The 16,003-nt window shown below is 42.4% G+C and overlaps 1 protein-coding gene across 1 annotated transcript; it reads left to right on the top strand.

Annotated features, from left to right (window-relative positions):
- Positions 1-1,861: 1,861 nt before the first annotated feature.
- LOC121065022 (ly6/PLAUR domain-containing protein 2-like) lies at positions 1,862-9,621 on the top strand. Its single transcript, XM_040547432.1, has 3 exons — positions 1,862-2,137; positions 7,285-7,404; positions 8,351-9,621. Exons 1-3 carry the CDS (start codon positions 2,086-2,088, stop codon positions 8,560-8,562), a joined length of 384 nt encoding a protein of 127 aa, XP_040403366.1. The 5' UTR covers positions 1,862-2,085; the 3' UTR covers positions 8,563-9,621.
- The last annotated feature ends 6,382 nt before the right edge of the window (positions 9,622-16,003 follow it).

The raw sequence follows: 16,003 nt of genomic DNA, 5'->3' as shown, positions 1-16,003 counted from the left end.
ACTTGTCTGCATTTGAACACACACAGTAGAAAATGTCTTTTTTTTTTTTTTTCCAATTCATCTTGTAAGTTGTTGAGGCAGATTTATCTAGCTTGTGTCCTTTTTGCTCTTTTCCTTCTCTGTAATTAATGGAAAACCCCCAACACAACACGCTGTGAATACCCACAAAAGAAGAAAATGAGTTCAACGAAATGTTGTTTGGACGTTCCTATTACTTCTTGTTATTTCTTTGGTTGCTTGCCAACACTGCAAAGCAATTGCATAAGGTGAGTGTAAAAGAAACATTTCAGGTGCTGCCTAAAGATGCAGATAAGATCAACTGAAACCGTAAACAAGTGACGTATGTTGTCACCCCCCAAAACAACCCTCCAAACAGAAGGAATGCACAGGATTTAAGCAAGGTTTCAGCATTATAAAGATTCTTCCACCCAAAAACGTAGAATGTAATGAAGATCAGATTTCAGATGCACATGTGAAAACAATCATCTCGTGCACATTTTCTGAGGCCACTTAATACCAGAAACTAGACACCACACCCCTTTCCATGTTTAGTTTTTTTCTTAAGAACAAAGCAAATATGATCAGAGTATTTCCCCTTCCTTAATAGGATTATAAAATTCTCTGCTGAACATGATGAATGTCAGACCAAGAATATTCCGAAATACCTTTCCCTGGATAATTTAGAGCAGGAAATAACTACTAGACTTTTATAATCACTATAATGACTTTATTATGGAGCTGCTGTGAAAACAATGGGTCTGAACTCATAAAAGCATAGATCATCCAGAAGTGTTGCTTGTAACTGAGGTTGGGCTTGCAGAAATTATGAGACTGTCGCTGGAGCTTTAGGTTTGGACAGAAGAGGGCTGAGTTGTTTATTTGGGAAGAGAAGACCCACAAGACCATTTATTTTTAACATTTCAAGAACTCTAGTGATATTAGCCCTGAGTGAAGTTCTTCCGATGGTGTGATAGTTAACAAAGATGATGGGAGTATCTTCAAGAATATCTTTGTTTCAGCTTTCCCTTCTTTCTTTTCTTATTAAAAGTATGTGTTGGTTGTGTGGGGGACATCTGGGATAACCACAGAAAGTCTCTTCTTTACTGCTATTTTGCAGTCCCACAGTCCAACTTGCCCACCACATGCAGTAGTAGATAGGATTCACTAGCATGGGGCTGGCCAGAGACACAGGAAAGGCAGGTTGATACCTGGAGCAGTAGGATTTGGGGATGAGAAATACATTGTGTCTGGCAAAGAAAGAAGTCATGGGCTTGTCACCATGCTTGGAGAGGGTTGGCTTATAGCAGAGTGGCTTCTCCAGACACTATGCTCCCTGAATGGCTTGGGATAGTGAACCTGAGGGAATTCCTCGGCCCAGACTTTCATGTCCTGGTCCTGCTGCCTTCCCAGGTATGCTCCCACCACTTACATCCCTGAAGGGCAGGGAGAGCAGGAAGGCAGCTTGCTCCTATCCACAGCACTCTGAATCCCTGCTCACAGCCTGGGGAGAGGTATTGCAGTACCCCAAACTCAACTGTGCTGTTTCCAGAGAGTAAGGGATTGGAAGTCAGCTTTCCGCTTCTTATCCCAGTCTGGCTTCTGCTGAGGGCAAAAAGCATGGAGGAAAAAAGCACATGGGATTTAACACCTTGCTGTTCACAGCTACAGATTATTTTTCTCAAGATGTATGGAAACAACCCAGGTTCTTCTAAACATTACCAAAAAAAGAAGAAATATCAACAAGCTGCAGGGCAAGGCAGAGATGTTGGAACGATTTAATACCCCCAGGCTTGCACATCACGCCTAGACACAAAGGATCTAGCTTAAGCACCTCAGCTATTGTCCACCATGTAAACCCTCATTTTCTTCTCCAAGGAACATGAAAAGAAATGATGATATAGTGGGAGGTGGGGCTTGCTTTGTGGATCATTCAATACGTTTATGGCTCGATCAGACTTGTTTTTCCAGTAGAATTGGATCTTGGGTTGGAATTGGTATGTGGCAAGGCACCAGGAGGTGTGCCATTAAAGCCAGTGGTGAAGACTGGTGGCAGCCTAGTGACCAGGCGACAAGAGCCCGCGCAAGATGAAGCTGCTTCTGCCTCTTCTCTTTGTTGCCATCACTTGCATGGAGTTTGGTAAGTTCCCACTCCAATTTATCCAAACCGCTGTGGGAGGTGAAGGCTGAAGGGGTGCGGTGTGCTCTGTTCCCACTGAGGTCCGTGCCTCCAACTTTGAGGAATTTTCAGCAAAAACCTGTCTTGGGAATATTTCCATCCTGTCAGGCATTCAGGACCATCATGGTCTCATTGGGACTGTTAGTTCAGGCTCTGTAAGAAGTGTTAAAAATGAAAGGTGATTATACCGTGTCATTTCTTTAATGCAAATTTCAGTCCCCCCTTTTTATGTGTTCTTGCTCAATACGACTCTCATCTTTTTTTTTTTCTTTTTTTTTCTTTTTTTTTTTGTTTGTTTTTCTTTTCCTTCTTAATTTATGTTCCTCTTTTGATATTTAACCCTGAAGCCAGCCAGCCTGTTTAATGCAGTGTGTGTAGCGGGTCTCTCTAATTATATGTTGCACACATAATTCATTAGACTTCAGCCATCAGAAGTGGGAAAGACAGGCTGGGACACAAAGCTGGTGACCCACGTACTGCAGGGCTGATTTTTTCCAGCTCCATTTAGTAACGCAGTGCAGTCTGCATGAAGCCAGGAACAATTTTGCCAGACCACCTTGAAAAAAGTGATGTATTTTGGGAAATTTGCTCCTTTGAGGGAGGATCTGGGGGTTTGTCACCATAGGGAGTGTGACCCCTACCATCCTCCCTGCCTCCTTGCTGTCCCCACTGGCAACTTGCCACCTTGCTGGGTGGACAACATCAACCTGATATTGGGATCTGTCTGGGATGTGGAAGTAAAGAACAAGCCCCATGAATCCCCTTTCTTCAGGGACGCTATGCAAACCTTACCCTTATATTTCCAGTGGGGAAATTCGATTGCTTCCTCTCCATCACCAGCTCCATGGAGCCAGGCATGGAGGGGTGTATGGCAATTAGCTGTTTACATTCCCGAAGCAGTAGGAAATCCCCTTATCGCACCAGCCCCACATGAGCAGTGATGCCATAGCCTCTAATGGTGGAAGGTGTACAGAACATCCTGGCATAGACTCCCCATTCTTTCATACTGCCACCAGAATAGCTTGTTGCTCAAAAACTGATTTTATATTGCTGATGGCACGTTCAGAGCTGGGGTTTGCCCTGATGTTCGAGGCAAGTCTTTTGCAGGGTAAGGAGCTGTGGATTTTCTTGGGATACACACATACCCTGGACATCTCTGGATCCAGCTGGTGCAGGGTATGGTTTTATCAATGCCTGGCTGGGACAATGAGCCAGGATTTTTTCTTACATATTTATTTCCTTTTTATGTAAGAATGTTTTCCTTCTGCCATCTTTGTGTCTATGGAGTGGGTTCTGCCAGGGAAGGCAGGTGGATGGAGAAAGAAGGGGGCTTTGGAGGTTTTTTGGGGGAAGAAGACAGATGCTGTCTGGGGAGCAAGGGCTGGCACAGCAGCTCTGTGTCTTTTTTTGTTTAATGCACTGACTGTCCTGTTATCTCTAACAGGACTTTTTGTGTCTTTTTTTTTTTTTTTTTTTTTTTTTTTTTTTTTTTTTGTGGTGTAATGCACTGACTGTCCTATTATCTCTAAGACATAGTCACTGGTAGTCCAAAGCTTTGGGCTGCTTGTGCTGTACCAAGATCAATGGGTGCCTTATGCACTCAACACAGCTGCTGCTGCAGAGATCAGTCATCACTGGTCTCTAGGAAAGGGCATATATATACATACATATATATATATGTTTCGTCATTATACCCTATTCATTCAAAAGTTTCTTGTCTGCTTGTCAATAGGCAGCAGTTCAGAGAGGAAAGTCCTTAATTAACAGAGGACAGATTGGAAAGAAAGGAACTTTGTTGTCAGGTCTCCTTAGGGGAAGTGGTCATCTGAAAACACTTCATGAAACAGAAAAGCAGCGGGGTTGGATACAAATTTGGTCTAGGACTAACTCATCAACTTTTTTTTTTTTTTTTTCCATCCTGCTCAATGAGACTTTGTCAAGAGCTGGGGAAAAGAGGCTCCTGTGTGGTCCAGGGCCACCACATTGCTCCTTGCCCACTTCCCCATCCCATTTAGGTAGACATCATCAGGATGTATGCTTTGATTTAGCAGGCAAACATGGGCAAATCTTGGAAACTTCATAGTGGATTTGGCAAGGAGAATTTTCTTTCACAAAGAAAATTCCTCTTTCATCCTCTGCAAAGCTGGAGGAAAGCCAGGATGCGTCTGCAGAATCTCTGAGCTTTCTTTTGGACATGAATGGGATCTGAGTAATTATGGCACTTCCTAGAAAGGCAGTTAGAGGTGAATGATGGAAGATCTACCAATATCTAAGTGAACCTAGCAAAATCTCTAAGAAATTCCAACATTTTTTGCTTATTTATGTTCTCTTTTGCTTTCAGCTCACCAAGAAGGATGTTATATCTACATTGAAATAGTTTAAGAATTTATATTTTCCTCTTTTAAAGAAGGCTTGCAATTTGCAATTTGTCCCCATTCATTCTCATCCTGTGGTTTCATTTTTAAGCTACTGCATGTCTTCTTGTCTGTGTGTAAGTTCATAAGCGCTTAAATCAAAAAAAGGGATCACTGCAGTTCTGCTACCTTCTCTAATATATACTCTTCAGAGATACGCCAGACATATATCCCAGAGCTTGATTAAACAGGGCTTTTATTCCCCAAGTCTTAAAGTCTTTAAGTTATGGTGTTTCCTCTCTGCTTTGTGAGATGCCAGCTCACCATGACTACTGAAGTACTACTTTTTTTTTTTTAACCTCCAAAAAAAAGATATACTCATAGCTACTATTTAAAATATTCACCTATGTTTGAACCTGCTAGTCTGAATAACGTTAATGAAAATACTAGGTTTGCACATGTTGGGGACAATGATCTTTTAATTTGACATTCCTTTGAGTTAATCCTTTGTATTTTATTTATTTATTTATTTTTCAAAGATAAACACAAATTCTGTGGCTTTGACTTGTCAGGGGATGAGTATCATGAAATCTGAGAATAATGACAAAGCTTCCTCCCTAAAGATGCGTTTGACAGCTGTCAGACAGAGAATTAACACAAACAAAGCATCAGTCCACAGTGAACAAAGTAGGATAACAAAGTGAGCTTTGAATAAAAGCAAGACAATTGCTGGGGCTACTTATAAAAGGGCTCTTTCTGGGTTGTTAATTAGGGTGAAGCTGCAGGTAGTGTCTGTTTTCATAAAATGACTTGCTTGCCTCAGCCTGCTCTTATAACAGCCTATTTCAGGTGTGCTGAGATGAGCCAAATAATTTTCTTTTTTAATGGGGTTTAAAGTATTTTCACCAGGACTGCCACACAGATGGCATAAGAAGGGCTTTCCAGACAGGACTGCATGTTATTGAGGAGGAGCTGCTGGCCTGTGTTGGTACCAAAATGCATTGCTATGCCTTCAAGGCATTGCTATGCCTGCAGGTGTCTGGCTGGCAAGTGGAAGAGAGGACCAAGATCAAGTGTTGGGTTCCTTGTCAAGACCTGCAGAGAGCAAAGTGCTCTAGACAGCTTGTCCAAAAATGGCTTGTGTTGCCTTGGAACCTTAGAGCTGGGTCATAGGAAATATCAATCAACTATTTTGGCTTGATGTCTTTAGCTTGGAATGCTCTGGGAGGGTCAGGAGTGCTCTGGGAACACTATGTCATTGTGCTCTGGGCTCCCTGGTATCTCCCTATGAAACCTCTCCAGCTCCAAAGACTTTAAGCACTGACAGGCTCAAGCTGTGGTTATTCTGCATGTCTAGGAGGCAATTTCAGTCCAACGGGGAAGTGATAAAGGGAAGCTAGGAGACTGTGAGAGATGAGGCAGGGTGAGCTATCTTGGACTGGATTTGGGGTCTTGGGTACCAAAGTGCCTTTTTATGGCCTCTTTCTAGATCACAGCAGCCCGGAACATCTCCCCATGGAGTCCATTGTTGCTCCCAGAGTTATCTTCTTAAAACAACTTTTAACACATTCTTAAAGAACCAGAATCTCAGGAGAGGGGAAGGGTCACGCTTAACTTACTCCCATGGCTCAGTTAATATGATGGAGACAGTTTCTTATCTCTGGGACAATCTCCTACCCAAGAGGTCCCAGTCTTTGGAGAGAGGTAACAGTGGTCAGCACCAAATGAAATTCTCCCTGCTGCAATTCATGCTCAAGTCTGACTTCTTGGTGTGTCCAGATCTCTTTCTGATGCTCTGTTAATGTAATGACAAGGAGAAAAGTAGATGTAGAGTAAGAACAGTTGGGGTAAATCAGCTACAAGTGTGTTTGCTGTCCGGTGGGAATAAAAGATAAAAACAACTTGGGGATGTGGTTGGCTGGCAAGCAGGATGGTTAGTGGCTTGTCATAAACATGTGAAGCAGGGCCTATTAGCTAATTGTGATAATGGTTAAAAGAAAAACATCTTGCAAATTGCACAATTGAAGGGTTGGGCTTCTCCTGGCTCTTTGCATGTCTTAGCTGGCTGCTGGCACCTGGGGCAAGATCTTCAAAGAATTCAAACACCAAGATGTTGTGTTTCACTAAGCCTGTCTTGCTGGCATCCAGCCACTGTGCAGAACAGGCAGCCTCGTCTTAGGCAATGCAATTACCCCACAACAATAAGGAAGAAGCAGGTGGGTCAAACTGCTCTTCCTCCCTATATTTATGAATATAATATTGATCTGTTTGTTTTATCATCTTCATTTATTTTCATTTAATGTTGGGTTGTCCCAGCACATATATACTGCAAGTTCTGGGGTGCAGAACCAAAAAATAAGTAAAATTACCCTTAAACTCTTCTGTGGACTACTTCAGAGCTACCTGAAAAAGGAAAAAAACAATTTGCCACCACCCCTCGATAACAAAACGAGCAGAAGGACCCAAACATTCAGCAGCCAAGTGTAGACAGGATTTTCCTGTATTGTGGGTCCTACTGCATGTAGCTCTGTCTTTCCTGACTTGTCACAGAGAGGTCTGAACCTACATCTGAGGCTGTGTTTGGATGCCCAGACTAATGTATTTTTCATTCCCCTTGGAACAAATATATTTTACCAATCTATCCCCGTGCAACCTGTGATAATTTCGGAGAGCTATCTTCCACAGAGTTTTCTAGGCATGGACAGAACCTAATGGTCTACAGTAAGTCCAGTCTCATGTTTGTCCTCCTTATAGCCCAAACCTTGCAGTGCTACTCCTGCCATGAACCTACAGCCATTGAGAAGTGCATGAAGATCCAGAACTGCAGTAAGAATGAAACCATGTGCAAGACAACCATGTATTCCCTGGAGGACGGTAAGGGCAAGGCTTCTTTATCCATGTATTTTAACATGAATCTGTGTTTCTCCAGCACAGACGTCTGGTGTGGGGAGAAATACCTTTATTATAAGGTATTTATATAATACCAAAGGTATATAATACCTTCATTATAAGGTATTTATATAATGCCAAACTTATAAGTGATATTTCATGGGGCGAAGAGCAGTCTCCTGCTATTTTCAGAGGAGTGAGCACTAGCTCATAGCTAATGTTCAACATTGAGAATGGTTAGAGGAAATGTGTTGGCTTGAATCTGAGGTACAGAGCTAGAGAGTTCTGGCTCTCCAGAGTGTCTGTATGATTTGCACAATGGGTGTGGGTTAAACAGTGTTGTCCTGACCACAGAACTGTTATGAAAGCTGGGTCGGGTAGAGAGGCTGCTAGAGGTGAGTCAGGCTCAGTGAAGTGGGAAAGCAAACTTCTGGTCAGCTAGAGGCAACACTGAGTTCTGGTCAACTAGAGGCCCTTGAGTTCTCTGGAGCTTTCAGGAAGGCATCATCAGTCTGAACAGTGACCCTTCAGGTCAAAACCTGTCCAAATAAAGAAATGAACTGCTAGGATGGAGGTTTTTCTTTTGCTTGATTCATCTGGGAAGGCTCTGGTTGCATGTAATGGAGGAAGGAGGTAAGGGATAGAGTCAAAGCAGAGACCGAATGTTTAATGGGAAAAATGTGGGAAAAATACTTTCTTTTGTGGGAAAAAGCTGACTCAGACAAGGCACAGAAGATGCAATGTGCTGTTCAGCTTGGAACCACTAGACAAGAACTGTTTCTTATGTTCCTGGTAGGAAATGGTCCCGTTGTGTTTGAACTATAACTAAGACTTTGGAGGTAAAGGTAGTTAATGTTTCATCCAGGAACAAAGAGATTTCTCCTTCATTCCTCCCATTCCTAACTGTTCCTTCTTCCTTGCTTTGTTGTAGTTTATCCCTTTGTGGGAGTCTCAACTGTCACCAAGATGTGCTCCTCTGTCTGCATCCCATCTGACGTGGATGGGATTGGCATGACGCGCCCCGTCTCCTGCTGTTACACTGACTTGTGCAACACTGATGGTGCAGCTAGTTTGGGGATCAGCGTTGTGTCAGTTGGCATGTTAGCAAGTTCCCTTTGTGCTCTCTTCTGGACTAGACTGTGAGGAGCAGGAGAAAGTTCCTTTCAGCCAAAGAACCCAATGAAGAAGAGAATGAACCCCAGCCCAGCTTTGCATTTGGATGCCTCATGGACTACCTTCAAGAGCTCCCACAAATTGCGTTTTTAGTACCCACCCACCTGCCATGAGAGAAGAAAAGCTCAGGAAGTCCCAACACTAATTTTTGGGTTGATTCTTCAACAGCTCCCACAAATATAACTCTGGAGTTTCTTTGCTGTGCTGATGTGGTTGATTTTGAACTAAAAATTTCTGGTGTACATGATATATTTAAAGCAAAAGACATGGAGCTAAGGGCTTTCCACGCCTCCTTAGAGCATTCTTTTCCCCAGGTATTCACCAGCAGAGTAGCTGAATCAAACAGACTTCTCAGATGAAATTTGCTTTTATGTGGCAGGTCCTCTCCACCCCACAGTTTTGTGTTGGTCCTTTGTTCTGTCTAGATTTCCTTCTTAGTGTGTAAGAAGTTGGACTTCCAAAATATGAGACCGGAGACTATGCCATGCCAGTGATCTGATCCAAGGAGGCTGAAATCTCTTTTGTTTTCTGTACCCTTTTGAGCAGAATAAAAATGTTGTGCTAAAATTGCAGTGCTCGATAAGTTTATATATAGTGCACCTGTCCTCTGATAATTTTTATTTTATTTTACTTAATTTCAAACTCCAGTTTCACCTTTCATTATTATTTATATAGTGGGATGAGTTTGGTTTTGTGGTCAGTCTTGGAGCAGTTATGTAAGACATTTCCTATTATTCCCTACTGGAAGAGGCCTTGCATCAACATTTCTTTCACAAAATCCACTGGTGAGAAACTACCTTTTCTGGGAAGATTGGGTGACGTGTATGGATTTACTAAATTCTGGCCTGAATTTGGAATTCTGATTCTTCATTTTCCTATAAAACCCTTTTCAAGATCTACCAGGAAAAATGTCCTCCTGTAATTATCACTCTGCTTATTATATTTGAAATAATCAATAAAGATGTTATTTAAAATGTCCCATGTAGCATGATATTTGAAATCATCAATAAAGGTGCTATTTAAAGTCCCCCGTGTAGCATCTGCTTTAGATGAGGTTTCCAAGGGAGGTGGTGCAGTTTCCATCCTTGGAAGTTTTCATGATTCAACTGGATGAAGCCCTGAGGGACTTGGGCTGATATCAGACTGAGAGCTTTGATCGGGAACTTGGTTTAGAGACCACTTGAGGTCCCCCTTCCGACCAGATTTCCCCGTGATCCTATGATCCACCCATTGAGATCACCAGAGCAAACACTCTTATTTTCAAGCACAAAGTCTGGCAGACGTTTCTGCAGTGATTTTCACCTCTCCCACATTGCTTCCCATTGCCAGAGTGAGATGCAGCTTGGATGAACTACAGTTCTGGATTCATACACAGCTTCCAAGTGGCTCAAAAGTTGTTCCTTTGCTGGAACAACTTTGTATTAATGGCCAGGGTGCTGCACTGGCATGGAGGTGGCCAGAGGAACAACATCACTGGCTATGGAAGGACTTTAAAAACCAGTTGCAGGCTTGCCCTAGCTGTCAACCTGTGCTTTGCAGTGTCCTCTGCTTGTGAGCCATGTCCAAAGCTTGGTCCCCAGAGGTGTGTGATAGGTTTGTGGCTTTTTGCTGAACAAATGTGGTACATGGGGGTTCTCCCTTTTTATCTGCCAGCTCTGGCAATCAGCAGCCTCCAGTTTTGCTGGCCCAGAGGCTGCATCAGGACCATTTTGTTTGGTAACTGCCAAGGAAACACCATCAATACACCTTATTTCATGTTGAGTTTATTCACACTTCTAGCCTCCACAGCACCCTTTTGGGCTCGATGCCACCATTTCATTCAGGGTAATTTGTTTCTCTTTTAAATGCTCTGCCTCACAGTTTCACTCAGAGCTTTTGTTCTCACAGATGAGCAGTAGTGAGACTGCTTCATGTCTACTTTTCCTACACCATTTATATTATACAGCCCTATGTCCACCCTAGCAACTCTTTCCCTAACCAAAGATCCCTTGCCTAAATCCAGGTATCATTCACAAAACCATTCTCCACCCTTTACTTACTGTAGTAACTCTCTTTTCTAGGTACTCTGCTGCAATAGAGAGATGAGTGCTAAAAATCCTGGATGAACCCCATGGGGAAAGATGGGTGCCAAATTTTCCCACCAGTCCCAGTGCCAGGAATTAAACTGGGCCCTTGCTGATCTTGCTATTGCTAAAACCTAAGACCTATGCAAGTGATTTGTCATGTACTGGATCTATGCGATGGTGACATGCCACCTCATGGTCATTGAGTCCCTCACGGCCACCTGTCTGCTCCTTGTCCCATCATTGAACTTTCACCCCAGCGTCCTTTACCAAGGGAGTGAGACCTGTTAACTTTCTTCTGCAGTCTGATGGAACTGAGGTTTCCCGTAAAGCAAAGCCAGAGCCCAGATTTGTGGGTAAGGACTTCCTCACCTTAGTCCATAAGCACTTGTGAAAACACTATTTTACATTCTCTCTCCAAATGAAGCTTAAAGGACCCCCATTTATTGCAAGTGTTTCTTTGTTCATTTCTTTCTTTTTCTTTCTTTCTTTTTCTTTCTTTCTTTCTTTCTTTCTTTCTTTCTTTCTTTCTTTCTTTCTTTCTTTGATTTTTTGTTTGCTTTGTTTTGTGTGTGTGTGTGAGTGTGCGTGTGAATGGAGGGCTTATTAGGATGTGGCCAGAATATCTAGCTACTCACTCACTTGTCAGGGATAGAAAAAAACTGTAAGCCAGAAGTGTATGTCAGCACTTCTGCACATGAAACCAGTGTTATGCATATGTTAGCAAAACTCAGAAAGAAATAAAGCATCACTAGATTTTCCCTGCATAGCACTGCTGTTTCTCAGACATGAGTTACTGGGCTCAGACCACCCTGTCCTTACCCTGTGTTGGTTGACATGCCACAAAGTCACGGCCCAGAACATCACAAAATTATCATGTCAAAGAGCATTTAAAAACAAATACATCAGGAGCCAGATTACTGTGTTATATTGTTATTTTAGTGAACACCACTAAAAATACCACTGCAGTCATGGACACTGAGAGTATAAATCATGGGCAAAGATACTGAAAATGCTCGAAACCAATCCACTGATTGGCTAGAAGAAGTGAGCTGAGCCTGTCTGTCTGGGGGAGCTATAGTCATCTCTCCAGGAAGGTGCACAGAAGAAAAACCATAGTCTCTCAATTGCAAGAGCTGACAAAATAGCCCTGAAGCGCAGTAAGCACAGTACTGGCATTGCTAGTAATAGGCCACAGGCTTTTCATTGAGTTTGCAAGTCCTCCAGGCTGAGGCTTGTTAGGCTTGCTCTGTCTGAACCCCTCTTGACCTGATCAGAGCTTTGTTTTGACTTTGCTCAGCTATAATTGCAGTTTTCCTAATTGACCTGGCGGTTATAGCTAATTTGCTTTACTTTTGTTTGTTTTTGTATGGTGCAGCTGTAGGGTTACACAGATATCTGTGACAAGGAGTTATTGCATGTGGAATTTATGACTCCAGCATAATGATGAGGTGCAAAGAAACAGAGACCTGGTACAGCAGCAGATGCCTTGAGAGGTGGAAGTGATGGACATGGGCAAGCATGGGGTGATGAGAGAAGGGGCCAGGCTGGCTCTGGAGACCCTTCAGCTGTAAAGAACTCATCAAATGTTAGTTAAAGAAATGCAGACCTGGGGGATGACAAAATTTTAGGGATAACAACAAGAACAAAGAATCTAACCTACATAAAGTGCACCATACACAGTTAAATTGGATGTAGGGTGGACTAAGGAAGGAAAAGCAAGGTGTAAATGTGTTTTAGCAAAAATCATCAAAACGACCCTCAGTGGATGATGACAAAGAATCCATTTCCACCATCATATTCCTCCCTGCAAAGGGTTTGGGATGCAAATGACTCGCTCTACCACCCTATAAGGTAGAAGCAACATTAGTGAAAAAGTGCATATAACATCAGGCAAAGGGGTAGAAACTAGGAAGCACTTCTATATCAGTTTTAACTGTATTGTTATTGAACCTTTTTTTTTTCTATAATAATGAAAGGTTATCATTTTATTTATTTATTTTTTCCGTAAGAATTTAACCTTCACCAATAGTAATGCTTTGATTAGACTGCTCAGAATTCCTTTATTCTTACAATAAATTCTTGACTTTACATGTAAGGTGCATTTCCTTTTTACTTGTAACAAGATTTTGGGCATAACAAAAATAAGATCTCCAGCAGGACATGGAGAGATGGCTAGGTGTACGTATGCCTAAGTAGGCCTTATTTCCAATGTTGTTTATTTTGCTGGGGTGCACATCAATGTCCTCATGGGAGATGGTCAGCCCACCTCCTGACACTGAAGGCATCTTTGTGGTATCTGAAGAACTCAGGATACACATGATTCTGGGGAGCAGAGATTTAGGAAATGACTGTAGCACTGTGGGTAAACATTTGAAGAAGGGCTCCTAGATTGATACCAAAACCCCTTGGATTATTGCTGTACATGTTTTCAATGAGATGTAACACCGAAAGGATGAGGTTATGTCACCTCTGATCTGGGACAGTGGGAAAAGATAGAATGAGCAGCACTTTTATCCTGTGTTTAGTGGAATGCCATTGCTTGCAAATGCTTGGACTGCAAGTTCAGTGATGAGCAGTGCAAGAACTTCAATGAGGAAAGGAAATCTGGTTATAATTTTATGTAACAGAACTCTTCACATCAGCAACCAGTGGCATAGCAAGGTGCTACATGCTGAAGGCGGACAAACTCAGACCAGAAATAAGGTGCATATTTTTAACCACAGAAATCCTTCAAGGTAACAGTTTACCAAGAATTTAGGTGGATTCTCTCTGAGTGGAAATATTTTTTGTAAGGAGCGATGTAACTGAGAACGGGGCAGAATTACAGTGTAGACATCTACACCTGAGCCATTCCTCAAGGCTCCCTTGAGAATCAGTGGAAAGACAGAAGCACAATTAATTTGGCCAGGTTACAATTAATCTGTTTTACTAACATCTAGTTTAGGACAGAGTAGGCTGGAAACAGCCATTACTTAGTGAGGATTGCTCAAGGGAGCTTGACTAATTCTGGTGGAGACTCCCATGTTAGGAACATCTGAGATTTGGTGGGGTGGGCCCTCCATTTAATGTATTTTACTGTTAGTTCTAAACCTGGCATCACAATGTTCTAGAATAAAGAGCATAGATAGAATAAATAAATAAATAAGTGGAATAAATGTGCTGGAATGAAGAGCACTGGGAAAGAAACTAAATTGTGACTGTGCAGCAGTCCTTGGTGGGGATTTCTCTGGCTACCCCAGAGCCACAGAGGCAGGAGAGTAGCAAATTGAATGGAGCACAAAAAGCTGCACTTCAGAGAAAATCAAAAGGTCCCAACACCTCGACGGTCCTGTGATTTAATTAGAAGCAAGTGGCGTGAATTTATCACACAGCTGTGTGCTTCGGCCCTCCCTTTCATGATGTGCTTGAAGCAAGGAGATTTTTCTGAGATCCTCATCACTTAAAAAGCATTAGACACAGCTGACTGCAGCCCCTTCTCAGTGCTCTTGCTCCATGGCTTTAAATTCCGTGTCCACGTAGTTGTCATCGCTTTGACAAGCTGCATGCGGAGGAGGCTAATCTTCCCCTTCCTTCGTTGGCCGTGGACGCTTCACGTCTTTGATCTCTGGCCAGATTGTCAGCATGCTTTCTGCATTTCAGCTATTATGGCATGGATCACGGCTCCTGGTTGAGATCTGCTCTGAAAAGCATAAAATCTGTGTGGGTGAGGCCCCGTGTCTGGCAGTTGCACCCAAGACCGAAACAGGGTTCTGAAACCACGTGGCAATGGTTTCTGGAGCCTCTCTTGCAAGGGGCAGGTAACACAGCATGCAAACCTAGCATACAGCTCTGCTCCCACTAACCTGGTGTAAAAGCTGTCTGCACCTAGGATACTTCTGGGCTTGCTGCCTCACTGTATTTATTTCACCAAAAAAAAAGTCACAGCAAGGTTTTTGTCTTCAGTTTTGCTGGCATTTGCTAAAGCATAGGAGCATAGTTCCTTCCTCACCCACATCTCCTCCAGATCCATCTGTTTTTTGTTTGTTTGTTTGTTTGTTTTTTTAATTATTTTAGTCCTTCTCACTCCTGAAGGCTGTTCAAGTCTTATGCTCCCCCTGAAGTCTTGTCTGCCTTTGTTTAGCAACAAGTCTTTTGTTCACTTCTGTTCCCAAGCTCTCCCAGTATCTTGAGCCTGTTGCGTTTTTTCCTATTACCATATATTTTCTAGAAGAGTCTGGCCCATTCTTCTCTATACCCTCCTGTTGGGTTGTTGCAGATAGCTGTAAGGTTTTCCCTTTACATTCCCTTCTCCTGAGTAAAGAAACCCAGACTCTCAGCCTTTCTTTGTACCTCTTGGACTCCAGCCCCCTTAACACCTACGACAGACTTGCTCCAGTTTCTCAGTGTCTTTCCAGCACGTGTCCCAAAGTAGAAGCATTTGTTCTGAGTTTCTTAATATCTCAGCTCCTCAGACAGAAAGCTAAATGCCATTTATCCTTCATTTCATATTCTTTTTCTCTTCTTTAATTTAGGAATGCACATGGACACGACCACATTGTCTTCTCCCTGTCACAGCACCCATTGCTGCCATCCCATGATGCTCACTTTGCATTACACGTGACCATGGGATTAGCAGCATTTCTACTTGAAACCTGGTGGCAACAACATGGACCATGTGGGCTGGTACTTCAGCCAACATCTCTTGATCTCCCAGAGCAATGAGTGCTTGATCTGGGACGGAAACATTGTCAGAGCAGGAATGTAATAACATGCACTTTGCAATGATGAAGTAGGGTCACCTGAAATGAGATGGCAGCAACAGCAGCTGGTCTGTGTTGCAATCCCGTACAGATCTTCCTGCACAAAGACTTGTAGGCTTAGATATGCAGGAAGAAGAGTTTTGTTTCATGGAATTTCCTATTAGTCTTTTTTTTTTTTTTTTTTTTTCACCAAAGATATTCTGAACTTCCCAGCGTTTTGGGTAACATTTTTGTTGGTAATTATTTGGTCTTGATTGATGTGATTGAATAGAAGAATGGAAGTTTTCCAACCTTGCTCAACCTAGAGAAAAATGAAAATGATTTGTTTTTGTTTAGAAAAGTTTTGAGAATTAAAAAAGTAGGAACTTTGGATTCTGAGAACAGCAAAGAACATCTTACCATATTTCATGTTTGAACTATATTTAAACACTTTAGGGAGCTTCTTTGTGAACCCTTTTCAATACTGGCAGAAGTGGAAAGTGGGGCTGTTAATTTTAAAATGAAAAAATTATGTAAATTATCCCAGCGAATGTTTTGAAATGGCAGGAGGAGCAATGGTTCATATCACAGATGCAAGGCATGGAGAACTTCAGGGTGAGACAGATA

This window comes from Cygnus olor, chromosome 2 (genome assembly GCF_009769625.2).
Source record: "Cygnus olor isolate bCygOlo1 chromosome 2, bCygOlo1.pri.v2, whole genome shotgun sequence".
NCBI lineage: Eukaryota > Metazoa > Chordata > Aves > Anseriformes > Anatidae > Cygnus > Cygnus olor.
Note: the sequence above shows the minus strand (reverse complement) of the source record. Positions and strands in the feature narration are given on the sequence as shown.